The 18,082-nt window shown below is 35.9% G+C and overlaps 3 protein-coding genes, 1 long non-coding RNA gene and 1 pseudogene across 5 annotated transcripts; 4 read left to right on the forward strand and 1 right to left on the reverse strand.

Moving 5' to 3' along the window:
* The first annotated feature begins 1,630 nt into the window (after nt 1-1,630).
* On the forward strand, nt 1,631-4,515 carry LOC122608197 (UDP-glycosyltransferase 85C1-like). 2 transcript variants are annotated; one of them, XM_043781284.1, is made up of 3 exons: nt 1,631-2,189; nt 2,290-3,229; nt 4,500-4,515. In XM_043781284.1, the coding sequence occupies exons 1-2, from the start codon at nt 1,667-1,669 to the stop codon at nt 3,225-3,227; spliced, it is 1,461 nt and encodes a 486-aa protein (XP_043637219.1). In that variant the 5' UTR covers nt 1,631-1,666; the 3' UTR covers nt 3,228-3,229; nt 4,500-4,515. The 2 variants fall into 2 exon arrangements, with proteins under 2 accessions (XP_043637219.1, XP_043637218.1); XM_043781283.1 differs by lacking the exon at nt 4,500-4,515 and having other exon boundaries at nt 2,290-3,529.
* Nucleotides 4,516-4,884: 369 nt separating this feature from the next.
* On the forward strand, nt 4,885-6,464 carry LOC122606451 (UDP-glycosyltransferase 85C1-like). The gene is made up of 2 exons (XM_043779308.1): nt 4,885-5,401; nt 5,482-6,464. Exons 1-2 carry the CDS (start codon nt 4,885-4,887, stop codon nt 6,411-6,413), a joined length of 1,449 nt encoding a protein of 482 aa, XP_043635243.1. The 3' UTR covers nt 6,414-6,464.
* Nucleotides 6,465-7,751: 1,287 nt separating this feature from the next.
* On the forward strand, nt 7,752-9,294 carry LOC122609570 (UDP-glycosyltransferase 85C1-like). Its single transcript, XM_043782597.1, has 2 exons — nt 7,752-8,271; nt 8,357-9,294. The coding sequence occupies exons 1-2, from the start codon at nt 7,752-7,754 to the stop codon at nt 9,292-9,294; spliced, it is 1,458 nt and encodes a 485-aa protein (XP_043638532.1).
* Nucleotides 9,295-10,407: 1,113 nt separating this feature from the next.
* On the reverse strand, nt 10,408-18,082 carry LOC122608167. The gene is made up of 5 exons (XR_006325180.1): nt 17,919-18,082; nt 15,445-17,721; nt 15,269-15,353; nt 10,852-11,318; nt 10,408-10,787 (listed from the first exon to the last, which is right to left on the reverse strand). It is a non-coding gene; the product is annotated as an uncharacterized LOC122608167 (long non-coding RNA).
* On the forward strand, nt 13,137-14,776 carry LOC122608166 (annotated as a pseudogene).

Here is an 18,082-nt window from a genome sequence, read left to right on the forward strand (position 1 = left end):
AAACGCACGAGTACTTGCTCTCATATATTTTTAAGGAAGAACAGATAAATAGCGATTTTATTGATAAAATTTGTTATTAAAAATTACAAGGGTACTAGGTAATCTAACTATATAGAAAATGACAAGCATATCCAAAACAGATGTTTTTGAATTCTTGATGATTCCAATTACTATGTTATGATATATATGTATACGTCTGTTTTGAATTCTTGTGTGTGTTCCAATTACATAATACACACTAGAAGAAATACCTTTTAGGAACGACGTTTGTACGTCCTCGCTAAAAGCCCCAATTGTCATTGTCGTGTCCTTTGGCCACGCTAATATAAAGATGGCCAAAGCTTCGTCTCATAATATTATTCACGACGATGGAGAGTGCACGGATCCCACAACAAAAAGAAAAAGGGATAAAGAAAATAAAAAAAATAAATTAGGCGACAGATAAAGGCATCGCCAAAGTCGTCGTCAAATATATTTATTTTATAACTTATTAATGTTTTTTAAATTTGAATATATTTTTAAAAACATTTGATATTTTTGTCATCGCCAAAATAAATTTATGTACGTGGTCGTCAACTTTTTTAAATAAATTTTCTCTTTTTTTTCTTCTTTTCTTAACATTCGAATGGTCAGAGTTTGTATGTCCACTACATCCTTCAGCAGGATGCCATTTGAATTTCAGGGAACCACATTGCTCCTGAGGATTCGAACCTGGGTCTCTCAGGCCCAAGATCCTCATGGGAGGACTGAGATACCATTGACGTTTTACCTCAATACAAATAAATTTTCTTATATATGAAAAAAGTATATATATTAAATGCATTAGTTACAAGCTGTTCAAAAAAAAAAAAGCATTAGTTACAGCAGGATTATGTTGTATTTTCTGGTTTCCATCCGGTGAAGAAAATTTTCTGCTAATGAAACCTGTTTTAAAACCTGTTTTCTAACAACTACGTACAACAACATCAACAACAAGAACTTCAACAAAGTCTGACATGTACCTAAATTATCATTACCAATAACAACAATGTCGCCAAATTACCTAATAAGTAATAAATATGCCAAAGTTTCACTCGTAACAGATTGCCAAATCTACCAAAGTTACCATACATATCAGTTTACCAGATTACAACAGTTTTTCATGTTATCAAATACTTTGCTTCTTGTACAATGGTTTACTCATAGCAATTTTTGTTAATTACGGAGTAACTGTTATATATTACATGCGGCACTACACTAGCATATCACATTTAAATGAAATGTGACTATATATATCTACATTTCACTATACTTTTCCAATCTTTATTATTTATTATTTTCTTGTATAATATAAATCTTTTTCTAATTTGTTTTCATGTATTATGATCATTATGCCAGTTTTTTCCACCTTTATATATAATTTTTTTTATATGTGTTCCTCAGCGTTTTACGCAGGTCTTAATCTAGTTACAAGAAAGATACCCAAATCTAAAACAAAACAAAAGTTAACATACGCAAAATCTATTGAATTACATTAATTTATTTCAAAAGTCCCAATAATGTAACAACGATTGATAGATAAGTTTTTAAAACATATATAAAGATAACGATAACGATTTGTGGAGAAATTTTAGACCATATTTATATAATTAAAAAGAGAAGAAAAAAAACACACACACACATAGAGATGAATACAATGACCAGAGTTGATGAGAAGCAGCCTCATGTGGTGTTCATACCATTTCCAGCCCAAAGCCACATCAAGTGTATGCTCAAGCTAGCCGAGCTATTGCACCACAAGGGTATACATATAACTTTCATCAACACCCGCTCCAACCATAAGAAACTCGTAGAGTCTGGTGGGACTCATGACTTCAAGGATATTCCTAGTTTTCAATTCAGAACTGTTTCGGATTGTCCTTCTGGTGCAGAGGATGATGGTGTTGAACCTGTGACGCCAACACTTGTTGAAGTTTGGATGTACCTTGCAGACAATTTCTTTGATTCGTTTCTTGATATTGTATCTGGGCTAGAAAGTACTCCGGCAACATGTATCATTTGTGATGGTTTCATGACCTACACGAATATGATTACTGCCGCGGAAAAGCTTAAGATCCCTATCATCCTTTTTTGGACCATGGCTGCTTGTGGGTTCATGGGGTTTTACCAGGCAAAAGTTCTAACTGATAAGGGACTTCTCCCTCTTCAAGGTTCGGTATTTCTGATTTAAGCTGATCAATTTTCAAAAAAATTAGCCAAAATCAGCTTGTTTGAAATAATTAATTAGTTGATCTTGCTCTGTTTTCGCAGATGAAAGTTATTTGACAAATGGGTATCTTGAGATGGAAATAGATTGGATTCCAGGAATGGAAGGTTGTCGTTTAAAGGATCTTCCCGAGGATATGCTAGTGACAAAGGTGGATGATCCTGGTTATAGATATCTCTTAGAAACAGCTCAAGCTGCTCATAATGTTTCATATATTATCATGCATACCTTTGAGGAACTAGAAGCTAGACTCGTGAACGAGATTAAGTCCATATTTCCTAATGTTTATACAGTTGGACCCCTTCAGTTGCTTTTGAATCAGATCAAAGAAAAAGAAAACAAAAAGACAGCTTTCAATTGCTATAGTTTATGGAATGAAGAACCTGAGTGTATCCAATGGCTAGAGTCAAAAGAACCGAGTTCTGTGGTGTATGTTAATTTTGGAAGTTTAGCAGTAATGTCTTTAGAAGATCTAATAGAATTTGGTTGGGGACTTGTTAACAGTGACTATGAGTTTTTGTGGATTATTCGGGCTGATTTGGTTAAGGGGAATCCCGTGGTTTTGCCTAAGGAACTTGAAGAGGAGATAGGCAAAAAAGGATTTTTAGCAAAATGGTGTTCACAGGAAGAGGTCCTGAACCACCCATCTGTTGGTGGGTTTTTGACTCATGGTGGGTGGGGTTCGACTATTGAGAGCTTGTCTGCAGGATTACCAATGATTTGTTGGCCAAGTATAGGGGACCAACGTGCTAATTGTAGACAAATGTGCAAACAATGGCAAGTTGGAATGGAGATCGGAAAGAATGTAAAGAGGGATGAAGTGGAGAAGCTTGTGAAGCTCTTAATGGATGGATTGGAGGGTAAAAGAATGAAGGAAAAAGCTAGGCATTGGAAGAAAATGGCCGAAAAGGCTACCAGTTCTAATGGTTCGTCTTCTATCGATGTTGAAAAACTTGCTAATCAGATTATCAACTTTCCATAAAGGTAGATTCCCATATTTTAGGCAGTATGTTCGTGTGAATTGAAGTCTTTTCTTCCTATATACACTACACAGTATATGGTACTGTCAGAGTCAATCATCAAGTCTTGCTGAGTTGCGGGTACACAAGGCAGGAATTTTCATTTAGAAAATAACTGATCTCATCAATTCAGCAATACAGCATTACTTATTTGACCTGCAATACAGCATTTTTGTTCTGTTTTTTTTTTTTTTTTTAATGTAAACATAGGTTTCGTTCCACTTAAAAACTTTATATAAGAATAGAAGGCAAACGGAGAACAAGTTGCGCCACTAACCCTTTGTTCTTGTTGTATTTATTTACAATAGCAGCCACAAACTTTTTTTTTTCCTTACAAATTTAATATATCATTTAGACCTTGATTCTTGTCCAGAACAGATCATGAACGCATGGCAACTGATTAGAAGTCCGAAAACACACTTGCTATCAGAATACTATTTCTAGGAAAACCCATGGAATCAATAAATAACTAACAACTAAGCGGAAGCACACAATCAATAAATATAAATCAACAACCACAATCTACCATTGGGGTGATAGCTCAATGGTTGGGGAGTTTTCCGTTTTGTGGTTTCTTCTTAGGGGGTCAAGGGTTCAAATCCTGACATATGCAAATGTGGTGAGGGGGCCTTAACAAAGCTATACCCATCTACACATGGGAGAGCAAACCTTTAAGGGCATTGTCAGGATTCGAACTCAGCGTGGGCGCACCAAAGTTGGGGATGTTAGTCATTTATCTGTTTTGCCTTTCGAAAAAAAAAACACTTTCTCTATTTATTCGCTTTGATCAGTGAATCAATATTGGTGATGAGATCAATTAAATCCTACGTAGTGACAATGATGAAACACCCTCAATGCCACGAAGTCTAAAGCTTTATTCATCACCACATAATTACAAGTTTACACCTTTGTACACGCTTGCAAATGCAATCTAGTTGTAAAATGAACAAGATGGCTTATTTACATGCCAATAACCTTTCTCTGTGTTGTTTGTTTTCACTCATTGTTTCTTTCTATACAATTTTTTGTTTGCCTACCATAAGTACTGACATACATGAGCCAACAAAATGTCAAACAACATCAACTACTATGTTCTGATGTTGCATGACTCTGTAGTCATTTTATGTTTTGTTGGCATTTTGAAACTATCGCTTGCTGTCCCTTTTCTTAGAACGGCTACAAACCAACAAGAATATACTGCCTACATACTTAGAATATTCTGTCCCTTTTCCTAGGGAGAATGGTGTAGCCCAAGTATAGAAGAACAAGCTATATATTTTGTATTTAGAAGGCAAAGATAGAGTATTTAAAGTGCTTCACCAGAATGGGCTTAACTTGAGATACAAGGCTCTGTTTTCAGCGTATGACAAGTTAAAACCACCGGTGGAACGAGGAGCACATTTCTGCAAACTCCACGGTTTGGGTCAACGTTCGGGCCCCAAAAAAGCTATTTTCTAAGACCTTTTAGTCTTTTTATGTAAATCTTTGGTTTTTTGTTTTTGCCCAGGCTTCGGCCCATAAGAGTTTTTACATTATTTGAGAATATCATTAAGATTATAAAGAAAGCTTGATCACAAAGCCATTGCACCCAAAAGAGACAAAGAAACACACACTTACCCGATGGATGCAGTGCCCATGACTAATCAGAAGAAGGCTCATGTACTATTTGTTCCATATCCAGCACAAAGCCACGTCAAGTGTATGCTCAAGCTAGCCAAACTACTACACCACAAGGGATTCAAAATAACCTTCATCAACACCCAGTCCAACCATAAACGACTCCTGAAGTCTGGAGGGACTAGCTTCCTTGCCGAAGCTTCAGACTTTCAGTTCAGGACGGTTCCTGATGGTCTTCCTGCTGGTACAGATGATGATATTGAATATACTCAACCCATTGAAGAACTTTGGAGCTACCTTGGAACTAATTTTCATGATTTCTTTCTTGATCTTGTATCTGAGTTAGAAACTCGGGTAACATGTATCATTTGTGATGGCTTCATGACTTATACGAATATGATTAACGCTGCCGATATGTTCAAAGTCCCCATCATCCTTTTCTGGACCATGGCTGCTTGTGGGTTCATGGGGTTTTACCAAGTGAAGGTTCTAATGGAGAAAGGACTAGTCCCAGTTGAAGGTTAGGCTTTTCATAATCCTTAATTTCAGAACAAAGAAATAAACGTCACAACTATAATTATTTTTTTATTTTTTTTGCAGATGAAAACGATTTAATAGATGGGTATCTTAATATGGAAATAAATTGGATTCCTGGAATGGAAGGAATCTGTTACAGAGATTTACCTGAGTTTACGCGATACACAAAACCAAATGATCCTTCGTTTAACTTCCTCATGGAAACCGCTCAGGCAGCTGATAATGTTTCGCATATGATCATTCATACGTTTGATGATCTAGAGTCTAGACTTGTCGAAGAGATTAAATCTCTCTTTCCTAATGTCTATACCGTTGGCCCTCTTCAGTTACTTTTGAATCAGATTACAAAGGAAACGAAGAAGTCAAATTTCAACGGCTATAGCTTATGGAAGGAAGAACCCGAGTGTATCCAATGGCTTCAGTCTAAAGAACCAAATTCTGTTGTGTATGTCAACTTTGGAAGTCTAACAATAATGTCTTTAGAAGAGCTTCTAGAATTTGGTTGGGGGCTAGTTAACAGCAATCACTATTTTCTATGGATTATACGGGCCGATATGGTTGATGGAGAACCTGTAGTATTACCTCAAGATCTCCAGGAGATGATTAGCAAAAAAGGATTTTTAGCAAACTGGTGTTCACAAGAAGAAGTTCTGAACCATCCGTCGGTGGGTGGGTTCTTGACTCATGGTGGGTGGGGTTCAATCATTGAGAGTTTATCAGCTGGGGTGCCGATGATATGTTGGCCTGTTTCTGGGGACCAGCAGACTAATTGTAGGCAAATGTGCAAGGAATGGGAGGTTGGGATCCAAATTGGGAAGAATGTAAAAAGGGATGAGGTACAGAAACTTGTGAGTGTTTTGTTGGATGGTGAACAGGGTAACAGATTGAGAAACAAGGCTAGGGATTGGAAGAAATTGGCTGAAAGCGCAACAGGTTCTTACGGCACTTCTGCGTTGGATGTAGAGAAACTTGCAAACCAGATTATGAAGTTATAAAGAAACTAGATTCCTAGTTTCAAGTCCATTGTTTGATAAATTCCATTGTTTAGCAACAACATAAGAATTAAGAGAAATGATAATTGACCAATAATCTGATGAATTCCATTGTTTGGCAACAACATAGAAATTATCATAAGAAATTATTTCGAACGTTTGGCATCAAAAACGAAGAAATGAAATTAAATTGTACTCTCAATCAACGGTCAACAATTTATTGTTATCATTACTAATTTTAATCGTTTAATTATATAATCATAAAAAGATCCCCATGAAAAGGAAAAACAAAATTTGAAAGATAATTTCTAATTAATTAAAAATGATTATAATTATTTTTCATAATTAAAATTATAAAATATTAATTTGCGTATAAATCAAAAGAAGAAAACGTTCAATTAAAAAAAATTCTTATTCTTGAACAATGATGTAGGCCCAAGTATTGAAGATCAAGCCTTTTTGTATTAAAAAGGTCAAGACAAAAAAAGATTTTCACTAAAATGGCCATAACGAAGGCTGTTTGGGTTAGTCTTCGGGCCCAAAAACATCATTTTCCATGAGTTATGGGCATTTTTGTTAATTTTTTGGGTTTTTTTGGACTTTGTTTTTGTAATAACTTTCGGTCCACTTGTGTTTTAAGACACATTCGAATTTTGCTTATTTATTTATTTATATGTATGAGAACCCTGAAATGATCCGACTTTGATAAATCAAAAATTCATTTTTCCCTACACATGTGTGTTTGTGTGAAAATCCTTAAATTTCGATATTCTTTTGGAATCAATGAATTTTAGAAGAATTGTTCATGATATTCTTAGGAATCAACATGCTCAGTTATTTATCCAGAAATTCTGTCTGCGTAAACAATAACATAAACTTCCATCGATCTCATACGTGTTACTATTCTACTTCAGCCACGTTCACCGTGTTTCACCGTTCGGATTTTAAAATGTTACAGTCCATTTTGTTTTTTTTTTCCCTTGGCTTTGTTTTCATGTACAGTTTTCGTTGTTCTTCATTTGTGATTATTTCGGGTCGCACTTTTCAAATAGTGACACTTCGCATCCCGTTTTGGTTTCTCATTTCTTCATCTCTTTGTTTTATTTTTGATTTTTTTTTTCATATCTTTCTTTTTGGTTTTTGCTCCAAAAGAGATACCCAAATCTAAAATAAAACAAATTAGTTCACATGCAATTAATTTAATAACATAATTATAATTTAAAAGTCCCAACAATGTAACCATGATAGATAAGTTTTTCAAAATATAATGATAATGATTTTTAGAGTTATTTCAAATCATATAAATTAATAGAAGACAAAACAAGACCAAACCACGTAGAGATGAATACAATGGTTGATCAGAAACAGCCTCATGTAGTGTTCATACCACTTCCAGCCCAAAGCCACATCAAGTGTATGCTCAAGCTAGCCAAGCTATTACACCACAAGGGTATCCACATAACCTTCATCAACACCCGGTCCAACCATAAGAAACTCGTAGCGTCTGGTGGGACTGATCATGACTTCAACAATATTCCTGGTTTTCAATTCAAAACGGTTTCGGATTGTACCTCTTCTGGTGCAGAGGATGATGGTGTTGAACCTATGACGCCAACACTAGCTGAAGTTTGTATGCATCTTGGGAAAACTTTCTTTGATTCCCTTCTTGATCTTCTATCTGGCTTAGAAACTCCGGTGACATGTATAATTTGTGATGGTTTCATGACTTACACGAATACAATTCCTGCCGCCGAGAAGCTTAAGATCCCTATCATTCTATTCTGGACCATGGCTGCTTGTGGGTTCATGGGGTTTTACCAGGCAAAAGTTCTAACTGATAAAGGACTTCTCCCTCTTAAAGGTTTGGTATATCTAATTCCTAAATATTTAGACACATTAGCTAATTAAGTTTTAAACAATTAGTTGATTTAACATTATTTTGGCAGATGAAAGTTATGCGACAAATGGGTATCTTGAGATGGAAATAGATTGGATTCCAGGAATGGAAGGTTGTCGTTTGAATGATCTTCCTGAGGATATACTAGCCACAAAGCAGGATGATCCAACTTATAAATTTCTCTTAAAGTTAGCTCAGGCGGCTCATAATGTTTCATATATGATCATCCATACTTTTGAGGAATTAGAAGCTAGACTCTTAACTGATATTAAGTCCATATTTCCTAATGTCTATACAGTTGGACCCCTTCAGTTGCTTTTGAATCAGATCGAAGAAAAAGAAAACAAAAAGACAAATTTCAATTGCTATAGTTTATGGAAGGAAGAACCTGAGTGTGTCAAATGGCTAGAGTCAAAAGAACCGAGTTCTGTGGTGTATGTAAATTTTGGAAGTTTGGCAGTAATGTCTTTAGAAGATCTGATAGAATTTGGTTGGGGACTTGTTAACAGTAACCATGAGTTTTTGTGGATTATTCGGACTGATTTGGTTAAAGAACAGCCCGTCGTCCTGCCTCTGGAACTAGAAGAGGAGATGGGCAAGAAGGGATTTTTAGCAAAATGGTGTTCACAGGAAGAGGTCCTGAACCACCCATCTGTTGGTGGGTTTTTGACTCATGGTGGGTGGGGTTCAATTATTGAGAGCTTGTCGGCTGGATTGCCAATGATATGTTGGCCAAGCATAGGGGACCAACATACTAATTGTAGACAAATGTGCAAACAATGGGAAGTTGGAATGGAGATCGGGAAGAGTGTGAAGAGGGATGAAGTGGAGAAGCTTGTGAAGCTCTTAATGGATGGATCGGAGGGTAAAAGAGTGAAGGAAAAAGCTATGCAGTGGAAGAAAATGGCCGAAATGGCTACCAGTTCTAATGGATCGTCTTCCCTGGATATTGACAAACTTGCTAATCAAATTATCAAGTTTTTATGAAGGTAGATTCCTATATTTTAACTGCTTATCAGCTTTTTACGCTGTATATTCGTGTGAATTGAAGTGTATTCATCACATTATACAGCATATGGTACTATCAAAGTATTCTATATACCTTGTTATGTTGTAATACGTACATGGTTTATTGCATTTGTAATACAGATTTGTTTGTTCTTGTTTACTTTTTTTACATCAGCAGCCACAAACTATTTTTTGTTTATATATATATTTCTCATAACCAATATATCATTTAGACCTTGATTCTTGTCAGGAACATGTCATGAACGGATGGCTGATGGCAACCTATCAGAACTCTGAACCCACATTTGCAATCACCCTCGATGACCACGAAGTCTAAAGCTTTATTGTACACCTTTGTACACACTAGGTAACTTATTTACATGCCGTATTACAACAATTTCAAAATTACACATAACAATCAATAACCACTTTCTATAAGTAAGTAGGTAACACCCAATGCCGTCTTCCAAGGGTTTTGGTTCTGAATACCGACATCAACGGTGTATGGGAGAGGTTATAGATATCTTACCCCTACCTAAGCTAGAGAGGTTACTTTCAGGTATACCAACGGTTGAAAAAGACCTCTAGCCTTACCGTGCATGATGATGGAACTCTTAACCTCTGTTTCTAGAGGCACGGACTCCAATAACTTGATCCAACCCGGTTGGTTCAATAACCTTTTTTTTGTGTTGTAATTTATTGCACCTTTACGGCCGATCATGATTCTGGAAGTTTTGTTGTTTGTTTTCACTCATTGTTTCTTTCTGATTGAACCCATATCCTGTATATACTCTTTTTTGTTTGCCGAAAATATAATTACAATAAGTATTGACAAACATGAGCCAACAAATGTCTAACAACATCAAATACTATGTTCTGATGCTGCATGTCTTTATAATAATTTTATATTTTTTTGGTAGTACTTGCTTTCTTGGAACTATATGCTGTCCCTTTTCTTAGAACGGCTACGAACCAACAAAAATATACTTAGAACAAGTATATTGAACGTCTCCCTCACACTTTAATTGTATATTTTTTTCTATTCTAATAATTTTCCTTCTAAATGATAGAATAAATTTAAATGGAAATATATTAAACTTTTATCAAACTTTCAAATTTTACTATTGTATCATAAAACGGGAATATGTCTCTGCCATAGACTAACAGGCGTAACGAGTTTCGAGGGTAAACAAAATACAGTATGTTGTGCGTGTGAAACTGTGAATTGTAACCAAAATTTAGGAATTTAGAACTTGTGGATCATGGGCCTGGGGCTTCCTCAATTTTTGGTTGTGGCCCAACGTCAAGTGTGTGCTTAATTAAGCAAGCCAAACTACTACACCACAAGGGATTGGAGATAACCTTTATCAACATCCAGTCCAACCATAAACGACTCCTGAAATTCGGATGGACTAGCTTCCTTGCCCTAGCTTCAGATTTTCAGTTCAAAACAGTTCCTGATGGTCTTCCTGCTGGTAAAGATGATGATGTTAGATACTTAGATATACTCAACCAATAATTGAACTATGGGGCTACCTTGGAACTAATTCATGATTCCTTGATTGATCTTGTATCTGCACTCGAAACTCCAGTAACTTGTATCATCTTGGATACTTTCATCACTTACACGAATGTGATTAACACTGCCGAGATGTTCAAAGTCCCTATCGTCCTTTTCTAGACCATGGTCCCATGTGGGTTCATGGGGATTTACCAAGTGAAGGTTCTGATGGGGAAAAGACTTGTCCCGATAGAAGGTTAGGCTTTTCATAGTCCTTAATTTCCGAAAGCACAAATCAACATGTTGTAAGACTACCCGCATCAGTTGATGTCGTCCGTCCCACAAACAGCCTAATTCTTATGCCACGTCAGCTTTCATTACGTCTTTCCCACAATTTCTTACCCACAACAATAATATTGTATTCATCCTTCCCACATATATAAGTACTTCTAGATTTGGAGTTGGGTATATAAAGAAGCATGACACTGAGTTTAATTTTGCCCTTTTCAAAAAGAAAACAACTGTAAAATTAGCATTTGAAACAAAAACCTACCATTGGAAGAAAAAAATATATAATAACAGTACTTTTCATTTTGACGTTTTCTCCCTACCAAACATAATTGATTTCTTCATTTTTTTAGTGAGTTTCTGATACGTTTGGTAGGGAGAAATCTAAAGAAATGAAATGAAGCAAATAAATGAAATGAAATGAAAAGAAATGAAATTGCCTGAGAAATTGAGTAAATTCTTTTATTTGGTAATATCAGAGATTGATCTCAGATATGAGTGAAAATCATTTTTTGTGTTTTGTAAAAAGAAAAAACCAAAGAAATGAAAGTAGAATTTTATTATATTAAACTCCCCATTTTGAGTCGAACTTCTCTGCCCAGACATTGATGAAGTTTGATCCACTAAAATGCCTATCAATTTCGAAAAAACAACTCTATGGTGAACAAAATTCTTGTAACCCAAATCGACAACTTTGACATCGAACACGAATAGGAGCACATCGTCCATGACATACAAGGCAATTACCAATGGAGGTTCTCTTAGGCAAAAGGTCGAACACAGGGTGATCCTTTATGCTAGTACGAATGCTGAATGATAAACATTCCAACAATTCAAAGTTGACACACTCCTTTTCAAAGCTATCAAACTTTAGACAAAGGATCCACTGGAACCTTCATAATTAGTTATCATCCTTACCGTTATGTTAATTATTACTATACTAATTACTAACAATAGATTCATTATTGGTAAAAAAAAAAAAAAAAGGGTAATATAATTAATTACGAACTTTCGTCACGGAGGTTGAACATCAGATAGGAATACAACCGTAGGGGTTAATTATGATTCACCAAATTCATAACTATGATATCCATTTTATAATTAAGACCCTCCACCACGGTCTTATTCATGCACCGATTAAGTGACGACAACAACCTCCAATTATCAGGTATCGTTTGTGTTTCATTTTTTTATACGTGATTCAACAACTATTTTATAGAGGTTAAGTTACATTGCCTTTGCATTATTAGTAAAAGTTAAAAGTATTAGATCTAAACATTTGCTTTACAATTTAATGATGGTTGTATCATAAACTTTTTTTATATGGTTGCATCAGAAAAGATTTTTTTATTGATATATGTTCTTTACAAACTTGTAACTTTATACATGATTGGTATTTCCAGTTAGAGTCATTCAAGTACCAATCATATGCAAGTTTAAAAAATTTATTTATAGGCAACATACGAGAATGTTGCCCAATAGTTCTAAGAAGTATTCGGGGATGTATATATATAACTTGTACTTTTTTTTTATTGTCTGAAAATAACTTTTATTCTCGCAAAATTGAATGAATCGTGTAAACAATATGCTAAATGTTGAGGGGTCTCGGATACCAGATGGCGCCATGTTAGAATCCAACCAATTTTTACACGATATGTTGATTTATGCAAGTTAATTGCATACAATGAATATGATAAAAAAGTTATTTTCATATAATAAAAAATATATATAAAATACATACATTCCCACATATTATTTAACTCTAGTTCTAAATATGGTGTATCAAACATGAACCGAAATATATCAATAATTTTCCATTTTTAAAACAATATCATCACAACAAAGATATCCAAATCTAAATCAAATCAAAAGTTAACACCCAATTTATCTAATATCATAATTTTATTGTAGAAGTCCCAATATAATATAGTTTTTGAAACATATATATTGATAACGATAAGGATTTGTAGAGTAATTTCAGTTGAAAGAGGAAAAAAAGACCGAACACATAATAAGACACGTAGTGATAAATACAATGTCAAGAATTGATCAGAAGCAGCCTCATGTGGTGTTTATACCATTTCCAGCCCAAAGCCATATCAAGTGTATGCTCAAGCTAGCCAAGCTATTGCACCACAAGGGTATCCATATAACCTTCATCAAAACCCGGTCCAACCATAAGCAACTCGTAGAGTCAGGTGGGACTCATGACTTCGATGATATTCCAGGTTTTCAATTCAAAACTGTTTCGGATTGTCCCAATTCCGGTGCAGAGGATGGCGTTGAACCTGTGACGCCAACAGTAGGTGAAGTCTGGATGTACCTTACAAAACAATTTCCTTGATTCCTTTGTTGATTTTGTATCTGAGCTAGAAACTCCGGCAACATGTATCATTTGTGATGGTTTTATGACACATACGAATACGATTACTGCTGCCGAGAAGCTTAAGATCCCCATCATCCTTTTCTGGAGCATGGCTGCTTGTGGGTTCATGGCGTTTTACCAGGCGAAAGTTCTAACTGATAAGGGACTTCTCCCACTAAAAGGTTTGGTATTTCTAATTTTAGTTGATCAGTTTCAATACAATTTTGCCAAAATCATCTTGGTTTAATAAAATTAATTAGTTGATCTTGGTCTATTTTGCAGATGAAAGGTATTTGACAAATGGGTACCTTGAGATGGAAATACATTGGGTTCCAGGAATGGAAGGTTTTCGTTTGAAGGATCTTCCTGAGACTATGCTAGCCACAAAGCTGGATGATCCAGTTTTAAAATACCGTTATAAAACAGCTCAGGTGGCTCATAAGGTTTCATATATGATCATCCATACTTTTGAGGAACTAGAAGCTAGACTAGTGAACGAGATTAGATCTATATTTCCTAATGTTTATACAGTTGGACCCCTTCAGTTGCTTTTGAATCAAATCAAAGAAGAAGAAAACAAAAAGACAGGTTTCAATTGCTATAGTTTATGGAAGGAAGAACCTGAGTGTATCCAATGGCTAGAGTCAAAAGAACCCAAATCTGTGGTGTATAGTTTGGCAGTAATGTCTTTAGAAGATTTAATAGAATTTGGTTGGGGGCTAGTTAGCAGTAACCATGATTTTTATGGATTATTCGCACTGATTTGGTTAAGGGAAATCCCCTGGTTTTGCCCTGGGAACTCGAAGAGGAAATGGGCAAGAAAGGATTTTTAGCAAAATGGTGTCCACAGGAAGAGGTCCTGAGCCATCCATCTGTTGATGGGTTTTTGACTCATGGTGGGTGGGACTCGATTATTGAGAGCTTGTCGGTTGGGTTGCCAATGCTTTGTTGGCCAAGTATAGGGGACCAACGTGCTAGTTGTAGACAAATGTGCAAACAATGGGAAGTTGGAATGGAGATCGGAAAGAATGTGAAGAGGGGTGAAGTGGAGAAGCTTGTGAAGCTCTTAATGGATGGATCGGAGGGTAACAGAATAACGGAAATAGCTTGGCACTGGAAGAAAATGGCCGAAATGGCTACAAGTTCTAATGGTTCGTCTTCTCTAGATATTGAAAAACTTGCTAATCAAAAAATCAACTTTTTATAAAGCTAGATTTTCATTTTTTTTAACTGCTTATCAGCATTTTAGGTAGTATATTCCCGTGCATTAAAGTCAATTCTTCCTATACAGTCAATATGGTACTATCAAAGTGGATTATCAAGTCTCACTGAATTGCTGAGACACTAGGCAGCAATTTTCATTTAGAAAATAAATGACTTAATAACTTCTCTATAATACCTTGTTATATTGTAATACATGGTTTACTTGCATTTGTGTGTAATACAACTTTTTTGTTCATGTTTTATTTATTTTTTTACATCATCAGCCACAAACTATTTTTTATATATATTTTACAAATTTAATATATCATTTAGACCTTGATTCTTGTCCAGAACATGTCATGAAACACATGGCAACCGATCAGAATTCCGAAAAGGCGGAAACACATTCGCAATCTGAACAGTATATTGCATTTGTGTATGTGTGCATTCTTTCCATTTGTTAACCATTGGTGTGACACTGGGTTTGATAGCATGTCAACTTATATGATTGTCATGTCAGTAAAAACAGGGTTGTCACATGACATGATGAAAGGCGGATCCAGGAATTTGTGAAAGTGGGGGCAAAGAAAACTTACTTGGTGACTTGTGACTTGTGAGCAACGAAAACAACAACATAGCTTCAAAACAACAGCAACATTGGCCTCAAAAAGATCTCCATATCTGCACAAAACAACAGAATTAGCCTCAAAGCAGCCACCAGATAAACACAAAACAACCTCGAAAGAGCTGCAAAAAGCAGCAGCAAAATAACCTCAATATAGCCATGAAAATCTGCAGAAAACAGCATTCAAACAGCAGGCAAAGAGCGCTCCAAAGAGCAGTTAAAACAGCTTAAATACATCCTCCAAACGGCCTTCAAACAACCCCCCTATCAGCAGTTAAAACAGCTTACAAACAGCTCCCAAAGAGCCTTCAAAGAACCCCCAAAAAAGCAAACAAAACAGTATTAAAACGATAAAAAAAAAACTAACTAAAGAAAAACCAAAATGATCAACTTCATTAAACCATGATCAATAAGCTAGAACTTAAACCATGAGAACCAAGTTAACTTCCTAGAATTTGCCTCAACGTTTCCCCAACTTGTGGAATCGAGCCATTACATCTTCAATTTTAACACTAGCAAGTACTTCTTTTTCTATGGTACAAATTACACAAGAGTTCAAAAACTCATCACCAATTCGGTTGCACAAATCTGACTTCACAAGCTTCATTGCAGAAAAGCATCTCTCAACTGTTGTTGTTGCAACGGGCAAGACTAGTGGTAGCTTTAACAATCTATAGAACTTTTAAACAAGGGCATGCTCTGTTACTTTTTTTTTCTCTTAATTTTACACAATTTATTTAATATTCTCCTAGTCTGCTAACTGATAGAATCATACAAATAAATCAACAATTTAGACGGTTTACAAATTGTGATTTTTGTTAGAATTTCCACATACCTTATTCACAAGCAGAATTATAAGATAATTAGACACATACAATAACAATGTATTATAAGTTTCATATAAAGAATACAAGGAAGATCGATCGACAAGTTTAATCTAATTTCAAGCACTTCTCCATAATAAGATTTTCTACGACTTTGATATTATAAACATTATAAAAGAAAGCTTGATAGAGCTATTGCACCCAAACGAGACGAAGCAACACTCACTCGTCAGATGGATGCATGCAGTGCCCATGACTAATCAGAAGCAGCCTCATGTACTATTCGTTCTGTATCCAGCACAAAGCCACGTCAAGTGTATGCTCAAGCTAAAACTACTACACCACAAGGCATTCCAAATAACCTTTATCAACATCCAGTCCAACCATAAACGACCCCTCAAGTTCGGAGGGACTAGCTTCCTTGCCCAAGCTACAGAATTTCAGTTCAAAACAGTTCTAATGGTCGTCCTGCTGCTACGGATGATGATGTTGAATATACTCAACCAATTGAAGAACTTTGGAGCCACCTTGGAACTACTTTTCATAATTCCTTGATTGATCTTGTATCTACACTTGAACTCCAGTCACTTGTATCATCTTGGATGCTTTCATGACTTACACAAATGTGATTAACGCTTTTGAGATGTTCAAAGTCCCTATCATCCTTTTGGACCATGGCTGCTTGTGGGTTCATGGGCTTTTACCTAGTGAATGTTCTGATGGAGAAAGGACTTGTCCCGGTTGAAGGTCAGGCCTGTCATAGTCCTAGTTTCCTAAAGCACAAATCATTATATTGTAATTAATCGATCTAGAAACAAAAGGCCTAGTAGTATTCAAGGTAACCCTACACCCAAGAGGATTTCTTGTTGGAGACACGCGTGTAAATATGTGGTGATATGTGTGAAATATTTGTTTTTCATAACAAAGAAACAAAAGTAACAACCTAGCAATATTTTTGCAGATGAAATTGAAATTTTTTTTTAAACACTAGCGGATAAATGGATAACACCCCCAACTTTGGTGCGCCCACACTGGGTTCGAACCCTGGCAACGCCCTAAAGGGTTTGCTCTCCCATGTGTAGATGGGTATAGCGTTGCTAAGGCCCCTTCACCACAATTGCATGTGGCAGGATTCAAACCCTTGACCCCCTAGAAAGGAACCACAAAGTGGAAAACTCCCTGACCACTAGGCTATCACCCCAATGGCGATGAAAATGATTTAATAGGTGGGTATCTTGACATGGAAATTTATTGGATTCCTTGAATGGAAGGAATCTGTTTTCGAGATCTACCTGACGACACACAAAACCAAATGATCCTTCGTCTAAGTTCCTCATGGAAACTCCTCAGGCAGCTGATGATGTTTCACATATGATCATCCATACTTTTGATGACCTAGAGTCTAGACTTGTCAAAGAGATTAATTCCCTCTTTCCTAATGTGTGTTCAGTTACTTTTGAATAAGATTACAAAAAAAGACACATAGAAGTCAAATTTCAATGGCTATAACTTATAAAAGGCGGAACCTGAGTTTATCATTAAACTTGTCGCAAAGAAGCACCATGAAACAACACGATGGTTCAACACACCTGTTTGTTATCTATATATAGAAACATGTAGCATTCAATGTGTGACTCAAGAATGTAATTTGGTGAATGTGAGAGTCAATAAAAGTGAACTCCCACGATCCACGTTTAGTGATTCTGGTTTAAACAGAAACATCAGGCAAAGGGACAACAACAACAGCAACGTATCAGATTAAATTGAAACAGTCCGAATAAAAGAGAAAGAACACACCTGTTTCAATTGAAGAATACAACACTCAACCTAACCATCAGTAGTTCAGGTTGTCGAGAAAAAAAAAAGACCCAATTAACCGGCAAAATTCCCAAAGCCCAGATTTCGCACCCAAAGGGATTCCAGCGGTTCAAGAGGAATCGCCACCAAAGGGCATGACGGTA

The sequence above is a fragment of the Erigeron canadensis genome, chromosome 7 (genome assembly GCF_010389155.1).
Source record: "Erigeron canadensis isolate Cc75 chromosome 7, C_canadensis_v1, whole genome shotgun sequence".
NCBI classification, from domain to species: domain Eukaryota; kingdom Viridiplantae; phylum Streptophyta; class Magnoliopsida; order Asterales; family Asteraceae; genus Erigeron; species Erigeron canadensis.

Bases quoted from the DNA above. Each gene is read 5' to 3' on its own strand.
- LOC122608197 (XM_043781284.1), top strand. From the start codon at position 1,667: ATGAATACAATGACCAGAGTTGATGAGAAGCAGCCTCATGTGGTGTTC. The intron at 2,190-2,289 runs GTTCGGTATTTC...CTGTTTTCGCAG, and splicing joins GGGACTTCTCCCTCTTCAAG to ATGAAAGTTATTTGACAAAT.
- LOC122606451 (XM_043779308.1), top strand. From the start codon at position 4,885: ATGGATGCAGTGCCCATGACTAATCAGAAGAAGGCTCATGTACTATTT. The intron at 5,402-5,481 runs GTTAGGCTTTTC...TTTTTTTTGCAG, and splicing joins AGGACTAGTCCCAGTTGAAG to ATGAAAACGATTTAATAGAT.
- LOC122609570 (XM_043782597.1), top strand. From the start codon at position 7,752: ATGAATACAATGGTTGATCAGAAACAGCCTCATGTAGTGTTCATACCA. The intron at 8,272-8,356 runs GTTTGGTATATC...TTATTTTGGCAG, and splicing joins AGGACTTCTCCCTCTTAAAG to ATGAAAGTTATGCGACAAAT.